This window comes from Tamandua tetradactyla, chromosome 5, assembly GCF_023851605.1.
Source record: "Tamandua tetradactyla isolate mTamTet1 chromosome 5, mTamTet1.pri, whole genome shotgun sequence".
NCBI lineage: Eukaryota > Metazoa > Chordata > Mammalia > Pilosa > Myrmecophagidae > Tamandua > Tamandua tetradactyla.
Window position 1 is genome coordinate 20,525,770 of NC_135331.1, and position 26,250 is coordinate 20,552,019.

At 50.1% G+C, this 26,250-nt stretch overlaps 2 protein-coding genes across 6 annotated transcripts in view; one reads left to right on the forward strand and one right to left on the reverse strand.

Annotated features, from left to right (window-relative positions):
- Positions 1–26,250, reverse strand: part of PXN (paxillin) — a 43,607-nt gene that overhangs the window by 17,096 nt on the left and 261 nt on the right. Inside the window, exon 1 of one of the 4 annotated variants that reach the window (XM_077159997.1) lies at positions 23,318–25,393. The exons of 1 other annotated variant lie outside the window; for it this stretch is intronic. In XM_077159997.1, coding sequence (XP_077016112.1) covers positions 23,318–23,504 — 187 coding nt within the window. In that variant the 5' untranslated portion in view covers positions 23,505–25,393. Of the gene's footprint in view, positions 1–19,761; positions 23,297–23,317; positions 25,394–26,250 lie in introns of those variants that run through there. 2 more of the 4 variants (XM_077159999.1, XM_077159996.1) reach the window with 2 other exon arrangements.
- The window catches only part of SIRT4 (sirtuin 4), a 43,848-nt gene continuing 31,906 nt past the window's right edge, over positions 14,309–26,250 (forward strand). For both annotated transcript variants that reach the window (XM_077160003.1, XM_077160006.1), the window contains exon 1: positions 14,309–14,575. The gene's annotated coding sequence lies outside the window, so the exon portion shown is untranslated. The remainder of the gene's footprint in view (positions 14,576–26,250) is intronic.

The window sequence follows — 26,250 nt, forward strand, 5'->3', positions numbered from 1 at the left end:
CTTCCCAGAGGCTTACAGGCTGCCTTCCCACACCAGCCATGTCTGGGGCCCTCTGCCTCCTTGCCCACCACCCTTGCCACTCTGAAGTCCCTGGCAGCCCCAGATAGGACTAGAAGAAGTACGGTCCTTTGGGCAGCTCCCAGAACCAGCAGCCATCAGAAGACCCCATCTCCCCAGAGCTTATTCATGAGGTCTAGAGGAGAGGAGAGGCCCACAGTAAGAACAGAATCTTTCCAGAATGGCTTCTTTCTGCAGTCTAATTCAACTTTCATCACCCCAGGCAGGGACTGGCCCAGCTTCCTTAGGAACTGACAGAGAGAGGTAAGGAGCAGCCAACACTGCCAGGAACGCTCCACCACAGGCAGCAAGGGGCTACCATAGCGCAAGGGCCTTCCCAGAGCCCAGGACTGGCTGTCCATCCTGCGACTTAATAGGATGCGGGACTGCCAGCGGGACAGCACCAGCTCTGCAAGCCCCCTCCCCACAGAGCGTGATAAAGCTCAGTCTTACACCTGTCTATCCCTCCGGCCCACTGTAGCCCCCTGCTGACCACCTGAGTGGCTGTGGTGTCTCCTGCATCAGCGAAGAAGCTGCCTGGCCTCTTTACAGCTGCTGGAGCTCAGGGCCCTAAGCAGTGAGCAGGACCCAGCCCTTGCCTAGGAAGGAGCTATGTAAACACTGGGCTGGCTCCGGGTTGGTTCCATCTCAGCCCCTTTGGTGAGACTCTTCCAGATTAGGAAGGAGAGCAGAGCGATGATCCCCAGAAAGGCAGGTCTTCCCCTTCCTGGGGCCCCATATCCCCATCCCTCCCCCGAGCCAGGAGCACTTGACCAGTTTGAGCCAAGGTAATCTAATCCGCAGCGGGGTGCTTTTACTCAGTGAGTAACTCCCCAGGAATGGGGAGCTGGGTATATTTACCCTGATAACTGCCCTAGGAGGAAAGGCAGATCTATGGCCAGAAAGGGCCAATCCGCACTGGGCCAGACGCAGTCTGCTCCCTCCCTGCCCAGGGCCCCGGGGCCAGCACTGACTAGGAACTCAACCTCCTAGAGGGGCTTCCCTGCCCATTTGGGTTCTTGTCAACTGTCTCCTCTTCAAGAACTAAGCTCCAGAGAACAGGGGTTTTGTCTGTTTTGCGCGATGCCATAACCCAGCAATGAGAATGACTGGCTGGATAACAGAGGGACCGTGAGGAGGAGGAGGATGGAGAAGGAGCCGCAAGCAGAGAAAAACCCCTGTGCCCAGCTGCTGTCAGGATGCCATGATTCCAGGCCTGGCCAGCGGGGTGCCCAGCAACACGCCCTCTAACTTCTCCAGGTGGCCTCTATCAGTAAAATGAGCAGAACCCAGCTGGTGCCCATTTCTGGCAGCAAGCGGTGAAGAGGAGATAATATGCTGACCGGTGAGATTTCTATAGTACCTCTGAGCGCCTTGGAGTTGTCTAAATCCAAGATAATGCTATTATTTGAGTCCCAGACAGGAACTGCTCTCCGGAAGGGAAAGGAGAAGAAATGATCAATGACATAGGGCCATTTAAATATTTAATGGCCATGCCTAGAGGTTAGAAGACTCAGCCACTGATTTCCCTTTGCTGACTCATGGCTCACTCAACAGGAATTGCCATTTTACTCTTACAGCCCTGAAGGAAGTGTGGGCTGGGGGTGGTGACACAGAGGAAATTCAGGGGAGAAGACAAGAGGTTTCCAATCTGCCGCTGGGAGGTGGGGGTGGTCATTTAGCTAAGACATTTCTTTCCCTGGGCTTCCTACAGCATCATAGGAGGGTGACTTCCTGTCTGCTACTTTCCTTGCAAAGTTCGTCCCAGCATGAGTGTGTCCCAGCATGAGTGTGTCCCAGCATGAGTGTGCCGGCAGATTCGTTTTCTTTACTGGATACCTGGCTGACGTTCAAGGCCGCAGGGCACAGGTAACCAGAGAGCAGAAAGAATAAAGGATGAAATGCAACTCCAGAGGTCACCCTGGGCTGCAGGCACAAGTTCAACAGTGCCAGACCCCACCTACACCAGGTACCCACACATGGCCCACTGATCAGGGTGGGTTCCCCATACCATAGAGGCTAAACAGAGCAGATAGGAAGGGGGGGTCCAGGCTTACCCGGCTCACCTCCACATGTCGGCCCTGAACTGCAGGCTTAGGGGTACAGGCAGGACATCAGGGATTTTATACACTGTAAATACCTCACTTCCTGCCCAGGATCAGCCGGCCCCTCCCTCTCCCAGAGGGCACAGATTTCATGCATCTCTGTGGGTCACCCGAACACTCTGGACCTTTTAAGGTCAAGTCTGTGGCCCTACTCAGGTCCATCCCATAGCTCCTTCAATGGGTAAAACACAAACAAAAAGAACCCAGGAGGCCCATGTGCAGGAAATGTTCTGAACTATTCCAGATCTACTCAAATCGAGGCGAATTGGTCTGTTGCAAAGCAGGGCGGCTCCTTGGGCCTCTTGGCTTTTGCTAATCACCAGCAGAGGTTAGGAGGGGCTCAGAAGTGAGTCATCGCCCCACAGAGACCTGAACAGAAAGTTCAAAAGTTTGCCTGTTCCAGGGATGAGCTGCATCCTTCCGGGATGTCTGTGATTTCAGAGTTCCAGGCACCCACTCTGCCAGTCACGTTCCTGGCTAATAAACAGAACTTAGGACGACCACCCGGCCGGGCCATGCTTTCCCTTTCTCTGACAGCTGGGTCATTTCCCTAAACAGCTCGTCCACCTGACCTCCCCCATTCTAATATACCACTGAGGGCTCTCACCCTCTTCTAGCTGCCCCACATTTAACTGACTTGTCACCGGCCCTCATCAATCTTTCCTTCGGGAGGCCCCTCCCAGTACTTGCCTCCTTTTCTCTTTATCACACACAGCCAGCAACTTGGACTGGTGTCAGAATCCCCATTCAGCCCCTTCTGAGCTTCCCGATGGCCCCCTGTCTGGGTTCTCCGTGCTCTAACCTTTCCTGCAGGCACCACGGGTTTGATGTGCAGGGTGACCCCACACTCAACCCTCGCCTCTTCCGGTAAACCCTTGGTGGGCAGAAACCTCCCTCCCCATCACTGGATCTCAGCCCCACGGATCTCCTTCCAGGCCTGCCCTGGGGGGCTTGCGGGAACGGACACCAACAATGAACACAGCCGCCACACTTACCCCAGATGGCCTGCTCTGCCTGCGGGAGAAGGTCATCCCCAAACTAGCTTTCACCTCCTCCTCTGACACCAACCTGCAAGTTGCCCCAGGCAAGTTGCCCCACCACCACGGGTCCATTTTCCCAACTGTATGCCTTTATTGACAATACTGAACGTGTCCCCCCAAATCTTCTCCCCGGTTTGACCTCTCACCCTGGAATACTCAATCCCTAAGGCTACAGATGGAGGCCAGAGTTACCCACAAGCCACCTCAGGACAAACCCAGAACACCGTCTAAGGATCAGATTTACTCGGTATTAAAAAATTTAAGTCACTGTTTTAAATTAAAAGGAAGGCTTCATTATAGGGTAAAATGCAAAACCCAAGTGAGTCATAAGATAAAAAGTAAGGTACAAACTGGTGGTTGCACATTATGAGTACATTAAATACCGATGAATTGCACACTTTATAATTGTACGTCATGTAAATTTCACCGAATTTTTTTTAAATGGGGTTCAAAACGACTTGGCACATGCACTAGGAACTCTGGTGAACAATTTTAAACAGCACCACAAAGCCACCCCTGTCTATGCCAGATCTGGCTCCTCCGGTGTTACTGGGAGCTGGGCCTGTCACACGGCTCTCTATTCCTTTCTGGCAACCCACCCAGCATGGCAGTGTGGTACAGTGTAAAGGATGGGGGTTCCAAACAACAAAGCAAGACAGACGGGTTCAAACCCTCCACCTGCAAGCGTGGGTAACAGGAAGCAAGTTCCTAGCCCATCCTTGGCTTTAGTTTACTTAGACACCTCCTAGAGCACGGGGTGGGCAGTCGATGAAAACGTGTGCAAACCCCACCATGGTGGATGGTGACAAAATAAACTTGAGTTTCTCCTCCCACTCTGAAACAGAGGAGACCCTTGATTACTCAATCCCCCTCGATGATGTCTCACTCAAGAAGGGGAGAAGGAGGAGCTGGAGCCAGGGACTGCAGCCAAGAATCTCAGGAGCTGGGCCGCGCCTAACTCGGGACTTGTTGCTGAGCAATCCTCTGACCTCCCTGCTGGGCTTCGGATCCATTTAAGACCCCCATGGAGCGCAGCAGCTGAGCCCAGAAGCTTCCGATTCATTCCCTAGCGAGGACAGGGGCAAGCGGGCTCCGGTGCCGGCCCCCCCAAACTCAACTGCCAGGAAGTCCCAGCTGTCTGAGAGTTCTGTGGCTCTGACAATAGAAGAGCTGCCCAAGCTCCACAGATCAGCCTCCGAACTCCCCAAAGAAAGCCCAGGAGGAAATAGGCTATGGTCCTGCCATCGAGGCCCCAAACACAGCAGAGTCCTCGAGCCCAGCAGAGTCCCCAAAAGGGACCCAAAGACAGACCACATGGGAAGAAAGAATCTCAGAAAAGGGAATGAGGAGGAGAGGAGAGAAACAACCCTTCCTGTATATCTACTAGGAACGACCTCCCAACACCCATTTTACAGATAGGGATCTTGAGGCTCAGAAATATCAAATGAGCAGGCTCTGCAGGGGACAGTCTTCTTCCCTGACACTCCATGCCAAGGCTCAGGATAATCGCTGTCAGCACCCTCCCTCCTTCTGCCGGTGACCACTGCCACCAGCCCTGGAGCCTCCTGGACAAACTAAAAGGACTGGCTGCCCCACCACTGCCTTGCTCTCTGTCTCCCTTCTTCCTCTTTGCCCTCTCTTTTCCTCACCCTCTGCCTCAGGTAGGGTCCTGGGCCTGATGAGACTCTAGTGGTGGCATGCGGAGTTCAAGAACTCAGAGACGGCTGGACTGCTCCAGGTTCCAGCCTAACTTGCAGTACACGGTCAATGTGCACTGAGTATTTTCCTCCAGCACTAAGCTGCTGGAGCCCCACAAGCAAGATGCAAGAGAGCACAGCCCAGGCACTGCTCTCCGACCTCACTTCCGGCCAAACAGCCCTCTTATCTGGACAAGAGGGAGGGGCCTGAGCCATCTGTCCTGGGACATGGACACATCAGAGGCCCCTCGGGCCACTCTAGAAATAGGCAGAGGCGGCAGGAGGATCATCAGGGAGACAGACAGGCATTCAGGGGCTTTGCTGCAGACACTAAACCAGCCAACAGAAGGAGAGCCAAAGGGACAGGTGGCCTTGGCCTTCCAGCCCACAGGGTTGACATGGCGCTTCCTTTGATGGACAGCCACATGTCTCCCCCAGGCACCTGCTCTGCTGAGCAAAACCACAGGCGTCCTGGGTTTCCTCCTCGGTTAGTACTGTTCCCAGCACTTGTGGGGACAAGAAAATGCAGAGCACACAAATGTCCTGGGGACACATAATCCTAAAGCCGGGCTGTCCTCAGCCGTGGCTCTCAACCCTGATCTGCAATCAGCAGTGAGGCTAATAATGATAAAGTACACACTTGCATCTGATTTGCTTTTACTTTTAAAAAATAAACTGAAGTGGGTTCCAGATTACTCCATAACTGTCAGCTCCCACCCATGTGTGTTTCAATATGCTTTGTAGAGTCACAACCAGCCCGGGGAATTGCACAAAACCCCTGACACACCCTCAGGCAGGCAGATGGGCAGCCAGGGTCCTTATCTGCCATGTGAGTCATCTATAGGGTATGTCGCAGTGGAACACAAGCTGGAAGCACTATCCTAGATGCTCAGCTACTCTGAGAAGAGGCAGACAGGAAAGGAAGAGCACCAGGGCCAGCTGACCCCAGACAGCAGCCCCCTCTGACCCCCAGTGACATTTACACTTCCCTAGAAGCATCTAAGGGTTCCATCCCCGGGTTCTCTCGCCTCACTCTGCACAAGTTTTGGAAGCCATCTGCCAAGTTCAGGGCTCTAGCAGATCCTGGGGCCACGTGAGAGCTGATGTCACCACAGACTGTCAGCACCTCCTGGACGAGGGGGAGGTCTCCAGAAGGCGTCCCCCATGGAACAGCCCTCCTGAGTTTCTCCGGCTCGCTCCCCACATTTGCCCCCAGCAGGCCTGCCAGCCTGACCTGAGGACATGGTGGGACAGAGCCACTGACCCACAAGAAGCAAGGCTGCCTGCCAGCCTGTGGCCATCGTCCCTGACCTGAGGAAGGCTAGACACATTCTCCTGAAGCTGATCCTTGCTGACTCTCTGCGCTGGGAAATCTGCCTCTTCCTGACTGGGAGGGAGGAGCTTGAGGCCGCAGCCCTCGTGGCTTTGGCTAACCAGAGTCACACTGGGAAACCACAACAGAAAAAAAAGGAGGGGAAAACACTTTCCTGAGACAAAAAGCATCCAGGGAGACCTCTGGGCTTTCAGTCTAGCTGGCAGAACTCATGGAGGCATACCAAGGTGCAGAGGAGAGGGAGAAGATGGGAACAGAAACAAAACAGGACCCTGTGGTCAGCCAGTAGGCACTCTACCAGCCCTAGAGCTGAGGCGGCAAGCCATGCAGATGCCCAGCCTCCTAGGAGATGGGGACAGGGGCAGGCTGGGCTCGGGGCTCCTCCGGCTTGGCCGGCCTGGCCTCCCTCCACCATGCCCAGCTGGGCACACCACATTGATGAGGGGGTCACGATTTGGACTTCCTTGGAGAAGACATTCTGGGCTTCTGGGAATTCAGTCCAGCAGCACCCTGCCATAATGTCCCAAAATACGACGCAGGAAGTCCCCAACCTACACACACAGAGCATTCCAAAAGCTGGCTTGGGAACTGGCTTGTGAGCCATGGAGAATGTCTTCTAACGCAGACAACACTCGGAGGGGAGATCTGGGTGACTTCAGGTACAGCATTTCCATCACTAGCTCCACTGGATGCTCGATCCTGCACTGCCTACAGGGAATGTTCTCACTCCGAGGTGCCTGAACCCCGCCACTCCACTCTGTGTCCAGCATAGTGCTGTGCCCGAGGGGTACCGCTGGCATGGACAGTTCCACCTGAACTACCCAAGGGCAGGATTAAGACCTCCCAACTGTCCTAACACCAGGGAGGCTCTTGGGTAACCGGGCACCTCTGATAGGAAGAGTGAGCTGGGGCTGCCGCCTTTCCTCCTAAATGTCTTTCCGTCTGGACAGGCAATGGTCGCCAAGGATGTCAGTGAGCTGATCCAGCCCCGCCTCTCTACTACTGCCCTCCCCGACACCACTTGTTTCTCCTTTCTCAAGAGCTAAAGTTTCGGTCCCCTCCCGTTTGGCCCCAAATGCCACAACCACCTCTGTGGGCACCGATCCTTGGTGAGGGTTGCTGGCAAGCGAGAAGGGTGCCTGGCCCCAGTGCATTTTCTTTATTTGAAGTAGGAGCTGGGATGAGAGGAGTCTAATCTCACAGACCATGAGCAATGACCCGTTTTCACATAAGAGAGACAAACTTTAAATCCAGGACCCAAGACAGGACCCAACCTCCCTTCTGGTAGCCAGGGCCTCTGAGGAAAGGTCCCAGGACCTATGGCCCCCTTAAAGCCAAAAGCAGCTTGGGGTGGAGTGGGGGAAGTACCCATGATCTCTGCAGGTAACAAGCAGGAGCCCAGGGAGCAGTGGGTGGCCGGGCAGAGCCCAGATCCCGAAGTCGAGCCCTACACAGACCCCTGCATGCAGATTTTAATCTCTCTTCTACCTGATTCCACAGTTCATTTCCTCTCCAGATCTGCCTATCTTTTTGGTGAAATAGGAATAAAAAATGACTGAGGGGCTGGACCAGATAATCTTCTGAGATCTCTTTCTGTATAAAATCTAATTCTTTTCTGGTTCTTCTCCTTCCAGAGAGGATCCTAGCAGCAGGAGGACCAAGGGAAAGGGGGGTGACAGAGACCCGATGGATATAGCTGGGCTTTTTAAGAAATCTTAAGATAACCTTCAAAACTTCGGGAGCTGTCACATAAAAGCTAGGATTTCGGCTTCTCTTGAGCAGGGGACCATTAGCAATGGTCACTCCCTTGGGTTGCATCATGAATTCTAGTTCTTTCTTTCTTTCTTTTTTTTTTTTTAACCTACTTCCTTCATTTTTGTCACCTGCCTCGCCCTAGTGAGTTTGCAATATAGTATAGCAGGGGGTTGGCGGTCGAGCAACTTGGGTTCAAGTTCCAGCGCTGCCACTTGGTAGCATTTCAACTCTTTGGGCTCAGTTCTTTCGCCTACCAAACAGGTGTCAAAACAACCCCTTATATTATGGGGCCTGTGGGGTTGTATCCTCTCAAGCCTCACTCACACCATTTGGAAGAATAAAGAAAATAATGACTGTAAAGCAGGCCTGGCATATCAGAAGCACACAGTCCTTACATATTGTTCATCTCGTCAGGTGACACCAATGACAGATGGAAGCTGAGAACCTGTCCCACCTGCAGATATGACATGTCCAACCACCCCACCTGGGCAGGTGGGAGAAAGCACTCAGTACCTTCAGGTCACTAGACTGGTCAGGAGGTGTCCTTAAAGGAGCTGTGCCAGTCGGGCAGCCCAATTCCAACATGCTGCCCCCAGACCCATCTGTTACTTAGCAAGGCAGGACCCTTAATCTCTGTCAACAAAGAGATCTTGGCTAAAAAGCAGAGAAACTTGTGTAGGACCCAACCTAAACTGATCTCTCTCTGGTTTAAAAGTTATCTCCAGTTCAAAGGGTCACCAAGTGGGAGCATCAGGAGCCCCTGAATTTGGCGTGTGGGGAGCTCAGTGTCCAAGGCCAATCAAGAGATTGGCCATCTGTTCCCAAGAGTCCGAGTTCCAAGGAAGGAGTCCAGGTGGGCCGGGACAGTTCCTGCTGCATGTGCCCTTTGGAGGTCTCTGACTCCTACCCCTGCCCAAAGGACCTCAGGCTTTGGAGCATGATCAGTGATGACCTGCCTGGCCCTGGACTCACCGAGTGCTGGGCAGGACAAGTCCCAGCCTGCAATGTGACCTGGGCCTGGCCCCACAATCCTCCCTCCTTCTGCTGAATCAGTTCAGCTCACCACCCCTTGGGGCACAAAGATTCCTCACTTCTCTTTCTTCACTTTCCAAAGCAGGGGAAGAGAAGAGCACCCACAGGGAGGGGCTTCAGACTTCTGAAGTCAGCAGCTGCAGAAACCCTTGAAGGGTCTGTGAAGTCGCCTGCATGTCCTGTAGTATTATCTGGGGGGAGAAGGTTCCACTAGGTACGGCCTCGTAGGGACTGGGAATGCACAAAGGTAAGACCACTGGAGTGGACCAGAGCTGCATCATGAGCCTCATGGCTTGGGGCTGAAATGGCCCCTTCTTTGCATCAAACTCAGGTAACCAGAATTTTCCAGAATGGAACCTGTCTAGGCACTGACCCGGACAGTGCCCTCACTCCAGCAAAACCACCTCAGGTCGGGAGAGACAAAACAGACTTGGCCTTTCATGGGTTTCCAAGGCTAAACTTGAGAGGTCAAAGCTACATGTAGGAGACAGACAGAATCAGGGCAGGGGTCAGCAGAGGGCCCTGAAGAATGCCAGGTGGCGGCAGGCAGAAGAGGGGTTCCAGGCAGAGGAAGGAGCAGAGACTGGTGAAAAACAGTAGGAAAATGCCCGGAGAGGGGAACCTGGAGATCAGAGGGTAAGTCCCAGGGTGGCCTGAGAGACACTGAGGGCCCAGGCCTGCTGGGGACCTGGACTTCTCAATGGTGAGCCATATGGGCAGGGAAGGCAGCACCGGGCTTGCATCTGAGATTGTGGGCAGTGTGTGCAGGACAGGTCGGAGGAAGGAGGAGCACTCAACTGGAAGGACACCAAGAGTTACCATTCTCTAAATAAAACTAAGGAAAATCAACAAGACCTAGTAATTGAGAGGATATGGAGAAGGAGGGAGGGGCACAGGATGCCTCCCCTGTTTGTTTCTTGTGGGAATGGATGAAACACCCACCAGATGAGCCAGGGAAGTCAGGAGGAGCAGCAGAGCCAAGGGGAAGCGGCTGCTGGAAGGGGGAGGATGGGGGTGACAGGGCAGCAAGTGCCAAAAGGCACAGAGCAACAGGCTACCCAAAGCCTGGCCCCAGGGCCTTTCTTTTTCCCTGGCCAAGCCACCTAAGAATCCCTCGATCAGGCCCAGAAAGCTGCATTTTGGGAGATGACACAATGCCGCCACTCCAGTCTGCTCTTCCGAAAACAAGTCCCTCTCCCTGCAGGGCCTCAGGAGAAGCTCAGTGGGCTGGGTGCAACCCTCCCCAGGAATTCTCCGAGGGTGCAGGCACACCATGGGTGGCCTCCCTCTCCCCGCACCCATCTGCACTCAAGTTTGGCTCTGAAATCCAAATAGGAAGCTAGACCCATCCCCAACAGCCCCCACCAGGAGGAAAAGGGACCAGGCCAAGCACATTATCAGAGGAACCAGGTCCTTCCTGCCACAGAAGCATGCAGCTCCCACTAGGGCCGGGTGGGCCCAGGACACAATCTCAGGCCCCAAACCCTCATGGAAATGCCCTTCAGGACTGGCCCATGGCTCCCCTCCTTTCCCGCTCCCCAGCCGAGCCCAGGAGTTAGCACAGAGCTCAACACCTGACTGGAGGATAACAGAAGCCCCATCGGAAAGGTCACTCCACTGAGGAGCAGACTACACCAGGCTAGAAACTGTACTCAGCCTCGGAGCTCGGGCAGAGCATGGTCAGCCTGTAAGATCCAACTGGGAGGACATAAGGTGCCAAATCATAGCCAATGAACTTAGCATGTGCGCACACGTGCACACACACACACACACACAACGTCTCCTGCCTCCAGGTCTTTGCACTGCTGTCCCCTTGGCCGAGACCACTCTCTTGTCTTCTTTACCTGGCTAAGCCCTTTCTTCTCCCTTGAGACTCACTGCAGCTGTTTCCTCTTCTGCAACAACTGGATAAAGAGGCACTCTGCCGACCTAACAGGATTAATGTGAGCACTACAGGAGGTGATAGATGGAAAAGTGCGTTGAAAACTACAGAATGTTAAAAAAAAAAAAAAAAGCAATGTGTTGCATCTATGCTGGAAGACTCTTCTGTAAAAGATTCTCAAACCACACTTTGAAATGCTATCTGTGTAAAGGACCAAGGTTTGGGACCTTTCTAAATGTTGAGATTCCAATGAAAATAAAAAAACACATAACCGGAAGTCAGTCGACGGTACCATTTCCTCCAGGAAGCTCTCCATGACTACCCTCCCACACTGAACTCCCACAGCCCTGTGCACTTCCCCTCTCAGACCATATATCAAATGGCCAGGCACTGACAAGCTCAATGCCCAGGTCCCCACCACCCCAGCAACAGACCCATGTAGCAGGATAAATATCTATCCATCTTTGTTCATCTTTATCTCCTCGGCATTGGGCAGTACCTGGCACATGATAGGTGCTTGGTCGACAACTAGCCAAGCCCATCTGCAACACACATTCACTTCTCTGCCTAGTTCAACACTAACTCTAGCTTTCCATCTTTCACTTTCTTTGCTGGTCCTTCACTTTGTGCCTAAGTACTGAGAGTGCACTACACACAAAGCACAATAGGAGAGAGCAACACATGAGGGCCAGGCTCTCCCTATGTTCCTGTCCCAGTAAATTTCCCACCAACTGTGATCCAGTTATCACACACACACCCCCACCAGCACCACCCCTACCCTTAAAACAAAAATCAAAGGAAAACTCCAGAAGACTTTATGCTGGGCACAGCCTCTTGTGGGTACTTAAAAGTTTAAACGCATTTTGTGGTCTTTTGTGGGTGAGGGAGGGGAGAGGGGAAGGTGGGCTTACAGGAGGGAGGCAGCTGGGGGCAGCCTGAGGACCCAGGGAGAGTGAGGACCTGGCGACTGAAGGAAGGGCATTACTAAGCTCCAAGATAAGAAGGAGCTGGGAGCCTGGCAGCCAGCGTTCTGCAGATCTCAGATCTCATGGCACCTCTCCCCATGGAGCATAGGAGGCTGGAGGATTGAGCTGGAATGTGTGAATTTTCTGAACCATACCCCCTGGAATGTGTCTGCAGCACCAACCCCAGGGCTCTGTAGTCCTGAGCAATTGATTGCATCACTGATTAATTAGCATGACTGCAGACACAGATGAGATGAACCACAGAGCAAGCACCAAAGATGAGAGGCACTGATGGAAGCTCCAAAGGCAGGGAAAATGAGTTAGGGAAAGGAAGACAACAAATTTTAGAAGTGAAACTGAAAGAGAAAAGAAGAAAAATGGACAATGTTTTGCAAACATTTTTGTTAATATCTTTAGACTTTAAAAGACCCTATTTGTGGAACAGCGAAATGAGACAAAATAAAGTGTCAATGGCTGAGAGATTCCAAACCGAGTCGAAAGGCTAACCTGGAGGTTATTCTTACCTATTAAGTAGATATCACTTTGTTATTTAATATGTAATGGAGAGGCTGGAGGGAACTGCCTGAAAATGTAGAGCTGTGTTCCAGTAGCCACATTTCTTGAAGATGATTGTATAATGATAGAGCTTTCGCAATGTGACTGTGTGATTGTGAAAACCTTGTGTCTGATGCTCCTTTTGTCTATCTTGTCAACAGACGAGTAGAACATATGGAATAAAAATAAATAATAGGGGGAACAAATGTGAAAATAAATTTAGACTGAAATGCTAGTGATCAATGAAAGGGAGGGGTAAGGGGTATGGTATGTGTGAATTTTTTTCTGTTGTGTTTTTCTTTCTTTTTCTGAATTGATGCAAATGTTCTAAGAAATGATCATGATGATGAATATGCAACTACATGATGATAGTGTGAATTACTGATTATATATGTAGAACGGAATGATCAAAAGTTAAGAATGTTTGCGTTTGTTGTTATATTTAAAAAAAAAATTTTTAATTATTTAAAAAAAAGTCAATTAGGCCAAAGTGATGGGTAATAATATTAAGTGGGTAGAGTATTTTAAATGTCATTTAGGCCAAAGTGATGGGTAATGATATTCAAGTGTCCTATATCTTTACCGATTTTCCATCTACCTGCTCTATCAATAACTTAGAGTATTGTAATTTCCAACTGTATGAACAAGTTTGTCTATTTCTGTTCAGTTCTGTTAGATTTTGCTTCATGTATTTTTAACTTCTGTTGTTAGGGGCATACAAATTAAAAATTGTTTCATCTTATTGATTAAATGACCCTTTTTATGATGAAATGTCCCTTTTATTTCTGATAATATTCTTTTTAAAAACTTTTTTATTGTAAAATATAGCATAAATACAAAAAAGCAATAAATTTCAAAGTACATTTTAACAACAACAACAAAAAGACCCCATTTGTAAAGGAACAAAAAAATGCCAGTAACAGTAAACCTGTGAATAAACATAAGAGACTAGCAACATATTGTAGATTTTATAATATAGGAAGTAAAATGTATGACAACAACAGCACAAAGGATGGGAGGGGAAATGGAAATACATTGTCGTAAGGTTCTTACATTATATGTGAAGTGGTGTGGTATGATTTGAAGGCAGACTGTGATAAGTTAACTCATAAACTGTAGTGTGCAACCACTAAAAATTTAAACCAACAAAGTATAGCTAAATAAGCCACTAGTGGAGCTAAAATGTCATTTTAAAAAATAATCCACAAGGTAGCAGAAAAAGAAGGGAGAAAGAACAGACGGCACAAATAGATCATCAAATGGCAGTATGGTAGACTTAAACCCAACCATATCAATAATTACTTTAAAGGTAACAGGTCTAAATAAATACGCCAATCAAAAAGGAGAGATGGTCAGACTGGATAAAAATACAAGATTCAACATATGCTGTTTAGAATAAACACACTTTAAATATAAAGACACAGATAGATTAAAAGTAAAAACAATGGAGAACTATATACCACGCAAGTGCCAGAAAAAGCTGAAGTTGCTCCATTCACATCAGATAAGATAGACTGTGGTTAGGAATACCACCAGAGATAAAGAGGGACATTTCATAATAATACAAGGTTCAATTCATCAAGAAGATGTAATAATCCTAAATGTGTATTCATTCAACAAAGAGCTTCAAAATAAATAGCAAAAATTGACTGAAGGGAAAAAGAAACAAATTCATAGTCATAGCTGGAGATTTCAACTCTCCTCTGCCACCAATTGAGAAAAAGCCCTTCTGAAGGAAGCCAGGAGATGAAAGAAGCAAATAACCAAAAAAAAAAAAAGCTGAAGAGCAACAAGACAGACGGCCAAAATCCACCGGCAGCCCCCGGCCAAGCACACTATCTATGATGCGTGGATGACTCTCACATACACGAAACACACACATACACACACACCACCTCTTCCCCCTCCTCCCTCCCACTCCTGCCTCCTCCCAGAGGCACTCAGCAACATCTTCCTCAGTGGCCACTGGGAGACACAACAGTCTACACTGTGCTCAGAGAGGGCGCGGGAGGCGGGGGTCCAACAGCCAGCATCCGCCAGCTTCCAATCCCAGCTCTGCTACTCACCTTAGGGAGTCACCTAACTTCTCTATAACTTCATGTCCTCAGCCGGAAGAATACCTACTTCCTAGGATTGTCATGAAGGAAAAATAAGGTAATACAAGCAAAAGCACTTAGAACAGCACCTAGCAAAGAGTAAACATGATGTTAAGGTTGGCAATTATTATTATTCCACTTATGTAAATATATATGTCCTGGAAAGAGTTTACAGAAATTCATTTAAATGCTAATTGCGGTACTCTGGGTAATTATCTCTGCGGGGTTCGCTATGTCCTTTTTTGTGTATCTGTGTAGTTTTCAAATTTTCTACAATAATCAGGTATAATGTTGATAATCAATAGGAAAGTTAAATGTTAAAAGGAACGAGAACATTATTAGTCTTTTAATAGACATTTAGAACAATATAGAAAAATAAGCTTTAAAAACAGTGAAGGAAATGTGTATAATATGCATGCTTGTATGTTTGTAAATGTATAGAAAATGGTTTAAGATACACACCAAACTATTAACAAGGTTCCTCCTGGAAGGGTAAAGGAACAAAGGACTTTCACTTCTGCACCCACTGTTCTTTTCTTACTTTGTACAATGAAAGTGTCTTTTCTGATATAAAACCTTTTATGAAAGTAAATAACACTGGATACAAAATGACTCAAGAAACATCACTGGATTAAAAAAAGGCTTGAGGCTACACTGTGGCAAGGGTTGTAGTTCTAGAAATAAGGTGAACCAGGGCCCAGACATTCCAAAAACGGGTGAGAAAGACGGACAGACACAGGCCTGCTCTGCCACTCAGTGACCCGGGCAAGTCCTTTCTCCTCAGAGGGGCTCAGTTTGTCCATCTATAACATAAGGGGGTTGGATTTGATAAATCAGTTTCAAATGTTTTTATGGTTTTATTTTTTGTTAAATATAAAGCCATCAAATCCCTTTTGCAAGTGTGATCGTAGATAGAAGGCCAACATATAAACATAAAAATCAGGCAGCTCTGTGTGAGGAAGGTGATGGGCGGGGGACCCCCCAACCACAGGACTAAATAATGCCTAAGGCTCCTCTCTCAATATGGAAGCCTAGGGGTTACACCCAAGCTGAACACCCACAGGGCAATTCTCACAGGCTGCAGAAGCAGGGAGAAGAGGAGAGGCAGAGCCAGCACATGAATCTGGACACAAAACCCAAGCCAACGATAACAAAGAAGCTGCTACCAGCAGTGCCACCAAAAGCCAGCGGCCAGAGAGCCAGGAGGGGCCTCTCCGGGCAGATAGACTGTGACAGCCCTGGCTCCCAAGCCCACACTGTGAGGTCAGGCAGGTAACAGCTGCCTCCAGGTCAGTGATCCTGCTACTCTAGAGATGCAAACAGGATGTTTGGAAACAGATGAGCACAAGTGACCACAGGAAGCCACAATAACCACCTCCAGGTGACACGCCTCTTCAGCCCTAGCTTGCTTCCAGCTTAGCTGCCTCAGACCAGCAGACCAGGCAAAAAGACTTAGAGCACTAATTTCCAGAAAGAGAGAAGGGCAGGAATTCTTGGAAAGTTCAGAGCACCTCAAAAGAGGCCATCTGAGGGTAGTTGACGCAAGGAGGCGATGTGGCCACCTGGCCATCCCAACCTCACCCCAAAGGCACAGCTAAGCTGACGCTACTAAGGACAGACAAAGAAACCACAAATCCACTCCGAGGGATGGAGGGCTTTCCCAGGTGGGTAGTATGTGATCAAGTGAGCTCAGGAGAGCAGCCAAATCAGATCTGGGAAGGTATGACGTCAATGTTCCAGGCATCACAACCACCCTTGAGGAGCCAACCCCCTCAGTCATCCCCAAGCTCTTCAGAGATAAGAAACCACTTCAGCTGGTTAAGCGAGGAGTCCAGAGGGGAAATCCAGAGGAAACCCAGAGCAGGCCACAAGACACTGCACCTAAGAAAGGAAGAAGACTCTTGCTGGAATCAGAGAGAGATGCAGAAGTAGATGGGGCCGTCCAGTTACTGGGCCAACCCCTAACTACTGGCTACGCCTGCTCTGCTGACAAGACCACAGCTCACTGTCCAGAAAACCAAACTCCCTTCTCTACTGCCATGAGGAGCCTCCTTGGCCAGACCTGCCCTGGGAGCTGGGCAGGTGTCAGGGAGTACCCTTCACAGCCTGCCTTGACCAGAGGAGACCTGCAGTACCAGGAGAAGCCTGCTGACCTGGAAGCGGGGTCCTGGGGTTGTTCTCTCTGACCACTCTCAAACGTTAGTGTTAAATAAGCTATATTAAAAACCAAGCCACTGAATGACCTCTTCCCCCAGCTGCTTCCTCCTAAAAGCCACCAAAGAGGCCCAGGGGAAATGAACTGTCACAAAATCAAAACCCAAATGTAACACCAACAGTAATGTGGTGCAACCATCTCACCTTCAGAGAACAGACACCAAACATTCTGCTCCCCAAAGGGCCATCACGAGTAGCCCTAAATCACACTCTCCTGGAAAATAACAGAGGGAGCATCCTCCCCCAGGGACTGGTGGACAGCCAACCCGGCACCTGTGTGTGAAATGCCACCACCACATCTGAGCTCACAGACAGCTCCTAGACACGCTGAGGTGGAGCCTGCATGGAACTGAGAGGGTGACAAAGAAAGCCAAACCCCAGGGAAGTGTCTAGGTTATTCCAATAACTGACGATAATCATCACCATTGATTGAGTGCTTTATTTTTGAGCACTTTAAAGTAATCCAGGGAAGGCACTTGTTTCACAGATGAGAGGGCTGAGGCTCAGAGTATAAAGTGACTTACCTGAGGTTAAACAATTAGCAAGTGGCAGTGTAAACACAGACTCTGTGTAATGGCAGCAGAGCCTGAGTTCCATCGATGGCCAAGTGCTGCCTCCCACCCCCAAGCCCAGAGGATTTCTCTCTCTGATTCTCCAGAAGAGGAAGTGGTTTGCTGGAAGACGGGCATCAGAGTGGGTGTCTGCAGCTCATTCCCATTCCATCATCGCCACCATCAAATACTTACTAGGCAACCACAGAGAGAACCAGTAGCCCTCGGAAGTTATTGACACCTGAAAACCGGATAAAGACCCCTGTCTTCAAGGAGCTTACAGAACAGAGGGGGGAGAAGGAACCAAACCCAAGCAGCATAGATCTGTAAAGTCACAGTTAAGTGGGAGCGCCAAGACCCAGAAGTAAGTTAGAGGTTAGCTGCTTTTAAGTGGAAAAAAAGGCCTTCTCAAAAAGGTGGCTTTGGCTGAAATCTTAAAAGTGGGGGGTATGGGCTGACAGATGAGGGCACGGAGGCTATTTTCTGCAACTTGGACAAGGATCCAGAATCAAGACAGAGCTAAATGCTTGGAGTGCTCAGAACTCAAATCTAATGCAAACAGAGAACGCAGTTCAAGAAACTCCTACAACCTGGCAACTGTGTCATAAACAAAGGGTAGAAAGAGTATTCTTAGGAATACTGCTCCCCCAAAGCAGGGACCAAGAGGGACTATGTAGGAGGGAGAAGAGACCCAACACAGGCAACCGGGAGGACCACATAAGAGGGCTGTGACAGGTCACTCACCAGGCTGTGCTGCGTAGGAACTTTGGCCCAAGGGAGTCATATCTAAATTTTTCAAAAGAAACCAGACATACAGATCTTTATGTGCAATCTCTTGATGCTTTACATGTTGGCAACTAATCTGAAAAATTATTAAATGCCATGAAAGCCAAACAAGATGGGTCTGGGGGTCAAATACAACCTGTGATTTGCTGTCTGTGCCTTGAGATTTTCCATATGAAGAACCAAAAAGGGGGTAGGTTTGATGTCAGAACACCCAGGTTCTGACATCAACTTTCAGTGTTGACATTGGGTACGTTCCTTAATTCCCCTGAATCCTCAGTTTAGCTTCCCCTTCTGTGAAGCAGTGACAACTACCATCTACCTCAAAGACTGATGTCACAATCATATCATGAAAATGTTTCCTAAAACTCAAAGTGTTGCACAAACACCCATTATTTAACACCGGCCAAGAGAACAGAGGGGACAACAACAGAGAACGCAGACAGCAGATAGGGCTGTGAAGAGAGAGGGAGAAGGAAGTAAGCTGGGTCTTTGCTGGCGTGCAGATAGGAAGTCTGTGGACAATAGAATCCACGTCAGGGGTGGAAATATAAATTTAGGAGTCACCAGCAGACAAGTGACCAAAGAAGTCACGAAAGCAGATAAATTAGACCTTGGAAGCCAGAAAGGAGAAAAACAAGAAGCCCAGAAAAAAAGTCTTTGGATAAAACACAGACACACAACCCTGCAAAGGGATCGGAGAAGGAAGGGGAAAGGAAGTCGAAGAGGTTCTGCGGAGAAGGGGACCTGAAGGAAGGGAGAGGAAAAAACATGGAAGAATGGCCCAGACCATGCAGAAACAGAAAAAGGAGCAAAGTAAAGGAGCAAGGAAGGGAAGAAAGGTAAAAAGAGGAAACCAGAAGAAAAGGAGATCAAGGTGGACCTGCGGGAGGCGGAGGCTTTTAGGCCCTGGTTGATGCTGGCGGAGACGCTGGGGGTTGCAGGCGTGGGTAGGTGGTTCTAAAGGTTAGAGGAAGAAAGAAGGTGATGTGGTGGGTGGAGTAAAAAGTAAATAAACAAAGAGACGGTCACTGAGGGTCTCTACCATTGCTAAGCACACCCACCTCTATTCTCTCACTTCACCTCCCAATCAGCAGACAGGGAGAGGCAGGCACCTTTTACGATGGCATTTTTCTGTCCTTGGAAGAGGCCAAAGGTGCCAAGAGCACATGGACTGATACCCAGATAAGGATGATGGAGAGGCCTGAAACTCCTTGAGCTAGAGAAAGAGGCTCCCCGGAGGCTGCCACCCACCTTGCTCTAGCTTGCCAAGGGTTCTGCTACTCAGAACATCTGGAAATGTGCGCCCCGCTCTCCCCAACAAGAAAATAGAACAGAACATGTCTGTTTCTGCCAAGAGAGTTCTGAATAAGCTGCATTCCATTTCATTAAAACAATTACCTGAGCCCCAGCCAAGAATTACATAAAGCTTCCTCCCAGCCCCAGCCCCCTCTCCTCCCAACCCCCCATTCCCCTACCCCCACCCCAAGATACACATCATGCCGCTTTCAAATAGGCAGAATAAAGCATGGTACACAACTCTGGAGACCTCACCGGGAAAGTTCCATGATCCCTACCGAATGGTCAGGCTCTGCATCCTCTGATACGATTCTGACATAACTGAGGTTCAAAGCAGGCTGTCGCCGGAGGCACGCCCCTGCCCAGAATGTTTCTAGTAGGCATCAGGACCCCTCACCTCTGCCGCAAAGCCCAGGTGCCAGAATCCAGCTCTTCCCAAAAAATAGATGGGCAGGCCAAGTGATCCAGCTTTGAGTCAGCATAAACAGGGCAAGTGGGATCCGGAGAGAGGACATTCCAGGAGGGAACCTGAAATCTGGGGGACTGGACGGCCAGATCGCAGCTGCAGACAAAAGCCTGGGGCCTCTCTGGCCACACTGCCCACAGACTGACTGTGTTCCTTTGGCCACAGATAACAAGTTCATGATGCGAAGCAAATGGCATTTCATCCCCTCCCCCAGGGCTTGAGCTGCCCCTGAGGCTGTTCCCTGCCCACAGAAGCCTTGCTTGGCTTCTGCCAGCCCCAGACAATCCCCTCCAAACTCCCTTCCTTATTCGAACCAAGGCATCGATCAACATTACCACACCCAAAGGAACACCCGGGGCTGCTCCACACAGATGTAAGCTCGCAATCTCTTGCTGTGTCTTTTTTTTTTTTTTTAATAAATTTTTATTGTGGTAATAAATATGCAACATAAAATCTCCCATTTGAACCACTCTCAAGTGTACAATCCAGTAGCATCGATTCCACTACCAATGTTGTATAACCATCACCACCATCCATCACCAAAATTTTCCAATCTTCCCCAAACAGAAACTCTGTACCCATTAAGTACTAACACCCCATTTCCTATCCCCACCCCAGTACATTCTGGAACTCTGGTCTCTATGAACTTTCTTTGCACAGGTTATGCACACCCATCCTGACAATCACTATAATGCAAGACCTGCTTGGCTCCCAGCTCAGTTCATTCAATCTTCGGCCACCTCTGCAGAGAGTCCCAGAGCCCAGCGGTCACTCAGGTTGATCAATGACGGACAGATGCTAACTAGAGCCGCTGGCAGAATGACTCCTGATCACATTAAGAAAAATTAGGGCTTTCTTATTTTTCCCAACTTTTCAACAGGAAAATGTCTAACCACAAGGAAAAATTAACAGACTAACAGGATGAACACCCATACACCCTGCACCTTGCTCGTACTCTCTGGGTCCCTTTTCTTTATCATTTAAAGCTAAGTTGCAGATGTCATGACACTTTACTCCTAATTACTTCAGCACACCCCTATAAAACAAGGACAGTCTCCTATAAACCCAAAGAGCCATAATGCACAAGGGATAAGCACTAAAAGGCAGTCTTTAGGAGAAGATTTGATCTCCAGGAGGCTGCTGGGCTTGGCACAGAGTTGAGCTCGCCCCCACCCAGCACACCCACTGCCTGCTGCTGGCCTGGAGTCTGAGGCCTCCCTGGGGAAGCTGGCCCTCGAGCCCTACTGGTTAGGCAATCACTGAGTTGGAAGACTTAAATCGGGACATGAATGCACACTCGGGCCCAGATGCAAGACAGCAAGAGTCAAAGTGGAGTCCATGAGGCACCGGGCCTACCCCAAGTCAGGAGACAATCCCTGGGATGCCTATTCAGAAATCAGGGGTTTCTGAAAGAATTTGGCTTCCTAGTTCTTTCTAGCCTACTCTTTCTCCCGTAAGCCATCCTCAATTCTCCACCTTGAAAGTTTTCAACAACTTCCTCCTCCGGAAACAGGATGGCTCACAAACGGCAGTGTAAGATACCCGAACAAAGAAAAGGAGAATGTTTGGGTGTCGGGGTTGGGGTGCAGAAAGGCTTCTGACCCCCAATCAGAAGTGGTGGCAACAGGCCTCAGGAGAGCACCCCAGGTTCTCCTAGGCAGCTGATGGCTAAGTACACAGCTACGCCTGCAACAGATAACCTGAAAGGTGACCAGCGAGGGAGGGGTGGTTGACACAGTGTCCTGCGTCCCATCCTCAGCAAAGAGTCCCCAAAAAAGAACAAAGGAGAGGGAAGATGCCAGAGAGAACAGGAAAAGGAAGTGGGAGGCTGGGCTAAGAATGCAGGGTGTGGGGAGGGGACAGAAATGATTTTTAGCATTCTAGAAATGGAAAGCAACCAAACTAGGGCAACTAATATTTGATCCAAAAGCATGATCAGAAGTGTGAAGAAGTGGTTCCAAGGCCAGGTTCTGGAGATGGGCTACCTGGAATCACTCCCGAGCCCTGCCACCCACTAGTTGTAGAACTTGGGCAAGTGGGCTCACCTCTATGCCTCAGTTTCCTCATCTGTAAAATGAGTAGTAATCACAATAATAGAACCTGCTTCATCCTGACACGAGGATTCAATGAAACACGGCAGGTGCGGGCACAAGGCCTGTATATAGCAAGGGCCCCACAAATATTAGGGCAAAGAGGTCTGTAAATGCTGCAAAAAAAGAAAAAAAGTGTTCTAACAGATGGTTGTTATTATTAATGACGGCACTGAGACCAGGCAATCAGGGAAGGGCTGGAATGTGAGCGAGGCTGGGAAGAAGTTTTTGCAACATCTCTGGTCTTGGAACAAGGTAAAGACCCAAAGGAAGCAGCTTGAAGGGTCAGTACACTCCACACAGGATGATCAAATGGGGACACCGGCTGCTCAGAGCGTGGGCTGTAATTCCCCCTTCAATTGCCCACCCCTAGCCAAGGGCATGACTCGCCTCTGCAGTGTATGGCTGTCACTGGGGGAACTGGGGAAAAAAGACTGCTGAGACACACCCTCAGATGACCTCAAACCCACAGTGGCAGGCTGTGGCCCCCTGCGGCCCAAGCCTACCCACACCAAGCTGGCTGCCCAGGCAGTGAGAGAGCTTAGGCCAACAGAAAGGGCACCTGCTAAAGAACCAACGGCACCAGAGTCCCACATCTGCCCCGTACAAAGAGCCTGTTAGGAGGAACCATCTCTGCACGGCCAACACTGCTTCACCTGTGGGGGCCCTGACCCTGGCCTAATAGACAGAGGCACCACAGATTGGGCAAGGGCAAAGTCCAGACTTTCCATGGAAACAGGGAGGCTCCGTACCCTGGAATGCCCCAGGCAACTCTCCTGCTCCCCTAGTCCTACCCCCAAGGACAAAGAGGCAGTGTTTTCCAAGGGGTCAGCACTGCTGAGAAGCTGGAAAGAAGACACGTCCAGATCCCAGCAGCAAATGGACATTGCCGACAGCTGGCTGTTGGCCCTCCCAGGCTACGGGAAAGGTATCGCTATGAAGTTTTGAACAGGACCCACCCTTTGCCAACACAGGCTATTTCCTAAGGCATGATCCCCAGGGCAGAAATCTTGAAGGTAACAATCAATTACTCAGGAGCAGCCATGGCTCATCCTACACACACCCACATCCCCTTTAGTCACCAAATACTCGCTGCCTCATTAGAAAGATGACTGCATCTGAAATAGGATCAGCCGAATTCAAACCCCAGCTCCATCACATGTGCATATATATATCATTTTGGATGAGTGCCGGAACTTCCCTGAGCACAGGGGAATGGTGGTGAGAGCTCCAGGGTCCCGGGACAACAGGCATAAGCACTGGGTACAGTGTCTGCCCCCCATCATGCATGTGCGATTGCTCGTTAGACCATAGCTGTGGCCAAAGCACCCTCCATCCAGCCACATCAAAACTGTGAAGAAAGGGGTGCACGGATGGCTCAGTGGTAGATCTCTTACCCGCCATGTGGAAGACCCGGGTTTGAGTCCCAGCCCATGCACTCCAAAAAAAAAAAGGGGGTGGGAGGTATTCACATGGAAAAGAATGAAATGTGATCCCCATCGCACAGCATACCAAAAAAAAAAAAAACACCAAGAAGGGGAAAGCAAAGAGGGTCAGAAAATGTAACATGTAACGGGGGTGCATCTCCCTGTTGTGGCAACTCTGTTCAGGAAATTCCGGCCGGAATGCAAACAGAATGGACTCCCGGCCAAACCAGCATCAAAACAGTAATGAGAAAAGCCACCAGCAGCCACCCCACAGCTCCAACAAAGTGGAGAGAACACACAGGGAAGGGCGGGACACTCTGTGTTTATGTTTTTCTGCCCAAAGAGCTATAAATTTGTAACTTATTAAACAGCACATGGTGAGGCTGTCATTGGCAGCTCGGGGGAAGGATGAATTCCTTGATTTTTTTTTTCTAAGACCAAAAAGCAAAGTCACAGCCGAGGCTCTGCCCTTGCCACAGGACAGACCACAAACTCTCCCCTGTGTTAGGAACCAGGAGACTCACAGCTGAATGCACTCACAGGAGAAAAAATAAAAACAAGAAGTCTGGCCTTTGTGTCCACCCTAAGTAAGGAAAACAGCTGACGGGCAGTATTGAGCAGCCACCAGACAGCTGACGGAGCCTGAGCAAGCCTGAGCACAGATCCTCTCCCTTCCTGCACACCTCATTCCCCCCACGTCAGGCTAAGGCCAACCAGGCGTGGCGGGACCCTGGGAGCTTAGGCCAAGGGAGCTGGGCAGCCCAGATTCATGCAACCTGAGAGTCGCGGGTGGGAGACAGCAGAAGTTACAGGTGGTAACGATTACCCTGCTGTGACCTCTCCTTCCGGCACCTGCTTGCCCCCTCCCCAGGAAGAAAGGCCTCTGGGTACCCAAGAGCTGCAATTCGAGGAGCTAGAGATTGGGCTTACAGTCATGGTTTTGTTGTTTTGTGGCTGTGCAGCCTTGGGTAAGTCGATCCACCTCTCTTAGTCTCAGTTCTCTCAACTTGTTAAGAGGAAGGTAGTAATGATAGAAGAGGACCCCAAGGGGCTCTTGGAAAGTGTCATTGAGAGGATGGGCAAGTTGAGGTCTGGGAGGTACTTCATAAACAGCAAATCAAATTAAATTCCTACAATCCCCTCTGCCACTACACTCTTTCCTTTCAGAGAGTCAGTTTCCTGGCCCTAAATGGAAGACTGTCAGAAGACAGGAATTCCAGGCTGGACTGCGAACTCTACAAAGACTTTCTCAGTCTTTCAAACAGCACACGGACTGTCTAGAAACAGCATAAGCACACTGGCATTTTAGAAACTGTAACTCTGCTCCCCAGTTCCCACTAGGAAATCACCAAGACTTTCAGAATCTGATTCAAAGAATAGCCCCCAGCCTCCTTTTGCTTAATTGTTTTTATGTGAACAAAAATACCTGCCTGGAAGCCAGCCAAAGCCAACCTTGAGTACCCTAGAAAAATGGGTGCCACGCCTGACCCAAAGACAGGCCTATGTTCAGCAGCCAATGCACTCTGCAAAACAGGCAGGAAGCTACACTACCCCCACCTCCAGGATCTCTTATGGGCACCTTGATCCCAAAAGGAAGCTGCCAGGAGGCAATCAAGCCCCATCCTTCTTCCTGTCCTCTCAGAACTCCAGTGCCTACAAATAGCCTGTCTTAATTTAGGGTCTGCCCTGTGCTTCTTGGGAGAGGTCTGTCAGTTCCATCTGATGAATCCACTCCTCAGAGCCTGGGACAGAGGAAGCATCAGTGGTCACACAAACCATCCACAGTAGACAGAGCGAAGACAAGGCTCCTACAGAGAAACTGCTTTTCCCTCCTCACCAACCTAGCTCAGACAGCCCTGCAGCTACAGGCGTGAAGGAGAGGGAAAGAAAATGAATCCTCCCATTCCAGGGTTCACACCACTCAAGGCATTCCTAGAACCCTGGCACCAACTCCTTGGCTTGAATGTCAGGTTCCAGGAGATAACTTTCTCCTGATCTAACACCAGATGGAGCCCAGGGAGGGGGTCGGCTGAAAAGAGTAGTCTTGAGGCTCCAATAACAGGGAAACAGAAAAACTCTGTTCTGGGCATCCTGCCCTCCTTACCTGTGTGGCTTCCAGCTGGGGCCTGGTGCAGGCAGGGAGGGGGCTCTGACTGCCAGGACAAGTTCAGAGAAGGCCATACCTAGGACCCAATTCCCTCCTCATTCCCCTGGTATTTCACCAGGGGCCGCGCTGGGGGAGAATCATGTCTCCCCAACTTACTCTTCCAGGCTTAGACTAATCTGTGATAGGAAGGCAGGGGAGGCCGATCTGTGAATTGAGGGGTTGGGCAGTCAGTGAGGTGGGCCATTCTGATCCTGGAGTGCAAGGACCGGTCTATGAAACTGGGTGGCCAACCCCAAAGTGAGGGGGTTAGTGGGGCCAACTGGGAGACTTGCTTTGCAAAAGGAAGTGTGTTTGTCCCAGACTCACGTCTAACTTGGGAATGTGACTTGTGAAATGGAAGGGGTGGGCTCCTAGGTGGAGGGAGGGGCTAGCCCTGAAGTGGGGGTGACAGTCGGTGAGAGAGGGGACGGGAAAAGGTTCCAGAAATGAAGGACCAGCCCATGAGACCAGGCTCCCGGGTCGGGGGGGTCGATCTGTGCGGTGGGGGTGGGGGAGTGGTCTGTGAAGTGAGGGTCTCCACGCTGAGGAGGTACTGTGGCCCAGGAAAGGGGACGGGTTGGATTCCAGAGGTACGGGCAGGGTCCCCGGGGCTGGTCTGGGAAACGGGGAGAGGTCCCCGAGGTACGGGGTCGGGAGGTGCGGGCTGTCCCTGAGGCGGGGTGGGGGTGGGGGACTGGGGGTGCAGCTGGGAGCACTGCGGCGGGAATGGCCTGGCGTGGGACTCAGGCCCAGCCCG